The 8,771-nt window shown below is 40.7% G+C and overlaps 1 protein-coding gene and 1 long non-coding RNA gene across 3 annotated transcripts; one reads left to right on the top strand and one right to left on the bottom strand.

Annotated features, from left to right (window-relative positions):
• Positions 1–5,211: 5,211 nt before the first annotated feature.
• On the bottom strand, positions 5,212–7,239 carry LOC110677916 (selenide, water dikinase-like). 2 transcript variants are annotated; one of them, XM_021849924.1, is made up of 4 exons: positions 7,094–7,239; positions 6,801–7,031; positions 6,374–6,737; positions 5,212–5,995 (listed from the first exon to the last, which is right to left on the bottom strand). In XM_021849924.1, exons 1-4 carry the CDS (start codon positions 7,203–7,205, stop codon positions 5,431–5,433), a joined length of 1,272 nt encoding a protein of 423 aa, XP_021705616.1. In that variant the 5' UTR covers positions 7,206–7,239; the 3' UTR covers positions 5,212–5,430. The 2 variants fall into 2 exon arrangements, with proteins under 2 accessions (XP_021705616.1, XP_021705617.1); XM_021849925.1 differs by having other exon boundaries at positions 6,801–7,026; positions 7,094–7,192.
• A 169-nt stretch (positions 7,240–7,408) lies between these two features.
• Positions 7,409–8,160, top strand: LOC110679050. The gene is made up of 2 exons (XR_002502165.1): positions 7,409–7,783; positions 7,877–8,160. It is a non-coding gene; the product is annotated as an uncharacterized LOC110679050 (long non-coding RNA).
• Positions 8,161–8,771: the final 611 nt, after the last annotated feature.

The raw sequence follows: 8,771 nt of genomic DNA, 5'->3' as shown, positions 1-8,771 counted from the left end.
AGAAAATATCTATATTTGTATTGTTACGATACTTAACCACCCATACATTATATTGCAAAAATCTCATATACCATACAGTGAACTGTTCAAAACAATATATTGTACTGTAATTGTATTGTCATTTTACATATACTGTATTGTATTTCCAATATATTGAATGGTACTGTTGCAATACGTTATATTGTTTTTGTATTGTATTTTTTATTCGGGCGATTTGTTTGCAATAATGTTCAGTTGCGTTTTTCTCGACATGATGATTTTCCTAATGGGGCTGTATTGCGAGTATGGGCAGTACATAGATTGCATCCCATAGATTGTTGAGGTTTTCGCTCACATTGACCTCACTTATCCGCTTGTCCAGCTTTTGGTGGTATTCAGCTGGAACACCGTCTGCTGAGAAGCACTGGATATTGAATCGCATTGTTCGCTGTAGTGTTGAATTCGCTACAGTTGATAACCGCGCTCGAATTTTACTGACAACGAAGTAGTGATCCGAGTTAATGTTAGGACCCCTGAGGAGTTTCATCGATGACATCTGAGAAATGTCGGTCTATCTGGTTGCAAATATCACCATATGGTGTGCTTCCGATTATCTTTGCGTGCAAAGTAGGTGCTGCTGATGGCCATCCTCCTGGCAGCAGCGAAAGTCACAAGTCGTAGGCCACTGTCATTGGTAACAGAATGAAGACTCTCCTTACCGATTATCGGACGGAAAAAGTCCTCTCTTCCGACCTGCGCGTTCGCATCTCCGAAGACGATTTTCACGTCGTGTTTTGGGCACTCTCCATAGGCCTTATCAAGGCCTTCATAGAACGCGTCCTTCACGTCATCAGGTTTGTCGTTCGTCGGTGCATAGATGTTGATCAGGCTGTAGTTGAAGAATTTACCCCGTATTCTCAGTACACACACACTTAAACGGTTTTGCCGAGAACCCAACAGCTGATATCTCGGTAATAATTTGACGATTCTCGGTAAAACTTACCGAGATCTCGGTAAACGTTTACCGAATCTCGGTAACGTTCGCCGAGATCTCGGCAAAAAATTCGGATTGCCGAAATCTCGGTAAAATAAGTAAAATAATTTAAGTGTGCAGATTCTCTCGCTAATCGGTTTCCACTTAACGCGTTTCATCTACTTCCCGATCACTATGAAACCGACTCCATGTTCTGCCTTATCGCCGCCGCTGTGGCAGGGTAGTGACGTAGTGGTGTCGATAGGATCAATCGCCCGGAATTCCTGTTCTCCAGATCTAGGCCACCGCACTTGTTGAATGGCGGCCACGCCTACTCCAACCTTCTGCAGTTCACGACCCAAAAGGCTCACTCGTCCGGGTTTATTTAACGTCCTGACATTCCAGGTACCAAGTTTCCATTCATAGTCCTTATTTCATTGCCAGGTCGGTTGCCGAAAAAAATCGATTCAAACAGTTGTTCGAAATGTTTGTCTGAAACTTTTGACGAAATGTTCGTCTAAAATCTTCACGCAGTTTTATGAGATTCCCAAGAAAGTTGTTTTCAAGATTTTCCATAGCTCCACGCGGTTGATACTACCTTTAAAAAAGTAGTATTCACGGCAATTTTTAGGGTATGCCACATAGTAGGGATCTGATAGGTTGTCGATCGGCCGTCAATGAAGCCGGATTGACAGTTCCTTACGAACTTGTTTACCACAGGTGATAGTCGACGAAAGATGATCTGGGATAAAACTTTGTATGCCGTATGTAGAATTCCTTTGGTAGCGGTTCTGTTTTCTAGATTGTGCCCATCAGCCGGTGCAAACAAAAGATCAGCCCCTCTAGGCTCATTTTTATGAGTTCAGTTCCGATGCCATATTTACCAGCAGCTCCATTAATCTAGAACTTATGAATGGCATCCTTAGCCATCATTTCCACCATCTGCAACACTGATTTAGATATTATCTCCGTTGTGTTGATCGTCATTGCCTGCACTCTCAGTACCTTTCAGGTGTTCATCGAAGTGCTGCTTCCACCTTTCCATCACCATATTTCTCGATTCCTAGTCGTTGAGGATGTTTTGCGGACGGACACGTTTTGCTGGGTAAGGTATTGTATTGTAAATAAATGGCAGGCAGAGGAAGGCTTCAGTTCAGCTCAGTTACTGTGGAAATGCGCATAAACACTCAGTCATGTCAGGCAAGACAAGTCCCAGTTGGAACGATAACAAATATTTTCGTCAATTAAAAACACCTAAAATTAAATAAATGAAAAACCGAACTTAGTGATATACCATTTAATTCCACTAGAGTTTGTATACTTTGACAGATGCGCGTATTTCGATATCAACTGTAAGGCCGTCTTCAGTGTCGTGTACTAGACTCGACTTGAAGGAATCAATCGTATTTATACATTATATATTTAAAATGGGTATAGTCATAATTCCCCTCCCCCTTTTGTAGGAACTTTAAAATTTAAGAGCTGTTAGGTACATCACTGGAACGATATTAAGGTATCAAGCTGAAGAGTCATGTATTGCCGTGGCCTTGATTTCTGTTGAGTAGTATCAATGGTAACTGTTTGCTAATTCACATTTCCAAGGTGAAGAAACATATCACAAATTTTTTTCGTGAGTCATCCCCTTGTCTACCGTCTTCTGAACATTTCCTATTTCCGCTAAGTGTTCCTTGAATATAGCATAGAGGGACCGCTTTGTTTGACCAACGTAGAACTTGCCACGGTGAGGACAACTGATTTTGTAATGGATAGCCTTGCTCAGTGTGTTAATCGGATCCTTGGTAGAGCCTAACCGAGTCTCATGCCGGTTGTCGCTGCTGGAAAACACCAAATCAAATCTGAAATTCCTTAGCTTTGGGCGGAGCTAATTGGTGATGTTTCTGTCGAATGAGAAGGAAACTCTCTTCATGGGTTAGGTGATTGGGGTGAGTGCCGACAAAGTACTTCGAATATGCTGTCTTTCTATTTTGGCGATGATGGCTTTAATCGTCCCCACCTTGTTACCGTCTCGAAAATATATTCCAGTTCCTCAGTTTTTCCGTCTTCGCTCGAGGGTACAGTCTACATCCTGTGGACCATGTGGTCAAATGCTGGAACGAATGATTCGATGTTTTGGAGATGACTCGCTTAATGTTTTTAGGCTTCTTATACATTTCGAAGTTCAACGATGAACTTCCCTCCCTGGTGAAAAAAAGATCCAAAAACGGTAGTTTTTCCTTCCTTCTTCTCCTCGTGGGTGAGCTTGATATTGTGCATTCAGATTAACTTTAGACCGAAGTTCATAAAAGAAATGCAATATCACCAACAAAAGTTCGCCGAAGTTCGACGTCGGCATTCTAACGAAGTGCTACGCCGACAAACGCAATCCTTATACGTCGACGAAGCACTAAATTAGAATGCTGACGCCGAACTTCGCCGAAGTTTTGACTGCCGGACTTCTAATTGTCACTCAAATTGTCAATATCCTTGTGTACGTTGTTGATTGTATCCAAAATCGTATCTCCACCATTTAACTGGTAATATTGCTTGTTTGTTTGAATTTTTCTCAAGATTCGCCATGAATAGCTCGCACATAAGAGAGGGTTTTCCATGGGGGCTCCTTTTGTCTGCTTGTATAAGTTTCCTTGACATTGAAAGAAGTTCTCTCATCCATGTACAATCTTGCCAACCTCATGTACGCTCTAAACTTTCCTTTACATGCTGTATCCGTCATTTGGGGTAATAACTAGTTCTCGACAAGATTTAGGAAATCTTTTACTAAAACGCTGGATAAAAGGGCCGCTACGTCGAAAGAAACCATTATCTCGTCATCCTCGATGTTTCCTGAGTTTCTGAGAGAACGCCTAGGTATTTTTAACTTACCTGGTGGAGAAAGGGATTCAACATACTCTGAAATTCCTTGACTAACCATATCGCCAGTTTATGGGTGGGGGAAATAATTTCTCGTATTTCGTTTGGTGGCTTGTAAATTTTCAAAAATCCTTTGAATCGTGAAAGAATGGGGTTTGCCTCTTACAAACCAGCCTCACTGATGACCGCCTTGCAGTCCTTCAAAGTTTTGTCCGCAAGTTTGATGAGTCCGGGTACTGGATCCACTCTCAAATGTCAGTAGCGGCCTTCGTTTACCTTTTTCACCATTTGTTCGTCGTAATCCGTCTTATCCATGATGGCGACCACATTGCCTTTATCTGCCTTGATGTAGAACACTGGTTTCTCCTCAAGTTCTTTTATGATCCTCATCTCATCCTAGTCTGCCCTGCTGCGTTGTCTTGTTGTAATGTTCCATCATTTAAAAGATAAACTTTTAAAATTTTACATATTAGTAGTTGAATGCTTATAACTAACATACTTTGACTCTCCCTCGCTATGTACCATTGTAATAATTCTTGATTGACGAAACTTCTTGAAACCATTTCCCTTTACAGATTCCTCGACCTATCCAATGAAGTTTTCAGCTCATACTTTCTAATGAGTCTTGCCAGTATGACCGGTACTATCGCTGTATTGCTCACCGCCTTAGTTTTTGTAATGTTACAAGTTTCAACATATCAACATATGTATACAGAATCAATTATTAGGGGCTGTCCATTAATTAGGTAAGGGGTTATGGGGGGAGGGGGGGTTTGAGATTTCTTACGTGCCATACAATTTATTTTGGATTTTCATACAAAAAATCTTATCATGGGGGGAGGGGGGGTTGAAAAATCCCGAAAATTGTCTTACGTAATTAATGGACCGCCCCTTATTTAACTTTTACGATTTTAGGTTCGCTGGTATCCGGCCATTGTCATCTGTTTCGCTGCCTCGTTCCAAATCTTTTCACTTTCTCTTCTAGGAACGCTCTTACTGATAAAGGTGGTTCAAAAGGAGTTTTTAACAAAGTTCAAGTACTTGATTGAGCAGAGCACATTCTTTTCTAACAGGGTGAAGAATTGGTGGAACAGGTGTACGATATCAATTGGTACAATTTGGACTTGAAGGTGCAAAAATCGGTGAAGCTTTTGCTGCTGATGTCGCAGTACTATAAAGAGATATCTTTTCGCTTCGGAGTAATGAACATGGAGACATACGTTAAGGTAATTACATTCTCTTCCATCAGTTGTTTCTAAATGCTATAAATTAACTCTTTTTTTGCAGAGCAACAAAATGATCTACAGCTTTTTTACTATGCCAGTAACAACAAAGGAATAATTACAGAAAGTGGCTGCTTTAAGGAAGTTTCACAAATTGAATAATTTATATTTAAAATTCATAATATATTCTGTATTTTTATGTGATCACACTTCATTGCGAATAAACCTCGAAAGCAAAAACATCTACCATCTGCAAAAGAGAAAAACTTCCACAAACTTACCAGCATTTCAGCCTTTAAAAGTCCGCTTCATACGTTCTCCTTTGCAAGTGATACCTTCATTGCTGACGAGGAAAATTCGCAAATTCCACGCACCCTCCAGAAGTGTTCATTCTGCGCTGATGATCGTTGGATTTGAACTCATTTTGACCGTGCGACTGCCAGCCACTACTCTCCCGACTATCCATGCAGCATGACCCGAAACCGCCTCATATTCCTCGCAGAATCCCTGGGCATTTTCCGCAGGCAAGCTAATCAGCAGTCCGCCGGATGTTTCAACTGCCTTACCTGCCAGAAGCTTAGCACTTCGTCCAAGCAATTCGGCAATTTGTACTACGTTCTTTATAATAGGCAGCGTATGGATTTCGAAATCGACACTTTCTTTCTGGAATTTGGCTAAATTGTCCGCGTGGCCAAACAGCCCGAAACCGGTTACATCCGTTGCTGCGTGAGCTTTAAATTTATGCATCAGCTCCGCTCCGGATTTGTTAAGGCGGGACATTGATTCCATTGCGATGACGTACGTTTTCTCAATATCGGACTTACTCAATTTATCTGTTAGTTTCTTCCAGTTATCAGATTCTTCAGTCATCCAGATGAAGGCATTGGTTGCCAGTTGTGTTCCCAGAGGCTTTGTTAGAACAAGAGAATCTCCTACTTGTGCATAGTACGGCCTGCAAGTATAAATATTGAAATCCCTGAAATAGTGGCTTAATAGTCTGAAGGTTTTTCTGGAACCTTTAGAGTTTGGACAACAGAATTCACTATAAGCAGAGTAAGAAAAAAGGACTTTTAGACTCTAGCGTAAAGTTTAGATCATTTTAGATTTTTTTTTTTTAAAAAACTTTATTTGAGTGTATTTTAACGCACGAGGGCTAGTTCTACACTAGATCATTTTAGACAAAATATAAACTTTAGAGACCTTCCATTTAAAATAGCGACTTACATTAAGAAAGATATCAGGTTTCCAAAATGAGACCTGCTACTAGCCCTGTTGAAACTCAATCAGATGGTAACCCTAATTACAGCTTAAACTAGAACTATATCCTTACATGATCAACTCCGATTTGTGGCAAACGGCGGTAGCAATTCCACCAATGATACACCAAGGATTCAGCGCAATGCTTCCGATTTTCACGCGCGACTTCGATTCTGCTGCCGCATCTTGGAAGCCTTTGATGATTATTGGAACCACAATATCTCGTTCCTCGTCGCTAAATTCCGTTGGTGCCGAGCAAACCAGCTTGATTTCGTCGATTTCCAAGGCTCCCACGGCGTACACATCGCTGACCACATTGGCCAGCGCGATTCGGCCCAACATGTACGGATCATCGATGAGCGGGTAGAAAAAATCCACGGTCTGAACTAAATGCAAATCATGTTTCAACGGTATCACGGACGAATCCAGTCCAATTCCTGTTAAGATGATCCGTTACCAATCCAAATCATCATATTAAATATTTTAGTTAATCATCTTACCAACTCCCTCAGCGCTATCAGAACCACTTTGCTTATCATCTACAGTACGATCGGATTGTTCTTCTTTGGCGAATTGTTCGCTATAAACTCCTCGAAGAAGCCGGTCAAGGACATCTTGAGGAATTTTCGAACCTCACCCGCGCAATGTGGAGAACTTGGTGAGCCGGAAATCCCGGCTCAGACCATGTTGTGTCGGATCGAACATGGCGACCCACGATAAGGGCAACTTTTCTAGTAAATTTAAATAATTATTTAGAACATTTTAATCATAAAAAAAACATTTCCATACTCACGATGATGAGCAAAATTCCTTGCGTTGTTCGTTCCGAACGAAACAGCTGAAAATCTGAGACTGAAAATAAATGAGACCAAGGCGACAAAAGGAAAACAATCACCTGTTGCCATGTGTTCCAAGTTAGCCCTTTCCAGAAAAAGGAACAGCTCACAAATTACGTTACACACACACAAGGCCACAGTCAGGGATGCCAGGTTGGAAGACATGTCTTCCATTGGAAGACATTTGAGTAGTGTGGAAGACATTTGGAAGACGAAAGATTTTTGGAAGACTTTTCAGAATTTTTGAAGACACACTCAAACAGACACTCTGAGTTCGGTAATTTTTTTTACCGTTTTCAATCGGTGATCTAATAAAATACAAATTTTTCGGTAATCAGCTGCCTGTTTGCCGAAAACTGTAAAGAATATTGCTGATTTTCGGTGATTTTATCCAGATTTACCGAGTACGGTGATTAATTTCACCGATGAATCAGCAAATAAGCCTAATCACTGATTTCGGTAAAACAGAAAGCTGAAATTTCGGTAAACAATGCCGTCGATTACCGAATTTCGGTAATGTAGCAGCAAGAGACGTCAAATTCGCCATGATAGTTTTCTTCCGACCGGCTTTGTTGATTGAAGTGAGGTTTTCGATTTCGGGTGTTTAGTATTATTAGAGTATGGAACAAGTGCAAGAATTACACGAGGTAAGGTTGTGGAGATTTTCCGTAAGAAACACAAATTTCTTGTATTGCAATTCATACATCTACAGTGCTGCTTTCGTTATGTTTTCGTCGCAGGTTATGTTACTGGACTTGTTCATAGCGATGATCACGCCGAAATCAGAACACCAGAAACATGAAACAAATACACTGCATGATCCAGATCTGCTCTTGGAAGTTGCTGTTGAGAACCATCCCTTTGGAAGCTTCAAACCAACCGGCAATGCAACGAACTGCGATGAACCACCGTGCAGTGTTTTTTGCGTCGATCGGGAAATGAAGCATGAACAGAATCTGAATTTGTATCTGATTAATATCATGGCGTTCCAAGTGAAAAATAAATATTCCACTTTCAAAATTTCTATTATGTGTTTAGTTCATAATATCAAAACAGTGCATGATACTGTAAATATAAACATCACATATTTTTCAGTGGCCAGGCGTCGAGTTTCAATTTACAGATCTCCGGTAAACTGAATTACAATGCAGGCTTATTTTCTTCGGTAAACTTTACCGATCGATTGGTAATTTTGACAGTTATTTTTGCTCATCCAAAATACCGATTGGTTGGTAAAATTCTAGTTTACCGAACGCATTACCGACCGTTCAGCTGTTGAGATTTCGGTAAATAAATTACCGAAGTCGGTAATTTCTTTTAAGTGTGTATATGCCGGGGATTTTCTCCAGGAATTCCTCAGGGGATTATTAATAGCAATTCTTCCAGGGTTTTACTTCAGGAATGCCTCCAGAAAATTTTCCGGAGATTTCAATCAGATTTTTTTCGAGGATTTGCTACAGGAATTCCATCGGGGATTTCCACCAGGAATTTCTCCAGAGATTTTTTCCTTTAATGCCTCCGAGAATTCTTTTGGAGCTTCGCCGGGAATTCATTCAGATTTCCTCCATAGTTCGTCCTGTTTTTTTTTATATCTCCATGAATTCTCCATAGTTCCTCAAGTACAGCCAAACCTCC

The sequence above is a fragment of the Aedes aegypti genome, chromosome 3 (genome assembly GCF_002204515.2).
Source record: "Aedes aegypti strain LVP_AGWG chromosome 3, AaegL5.0 Primary Assembly, whole genome shotgun sequence".
NCBI classification, from domain to species: domain Eukaryota; kingdom Metazoa; phylum Arthropoda; class Insecta; order Diptera; family Culicidae; genus Aedes; species Aedes aegypti.
Note: the sequence above shows the minus strand (reverse complement) of the source record. Positions and strands in the feature narration are given on the sequence as shown.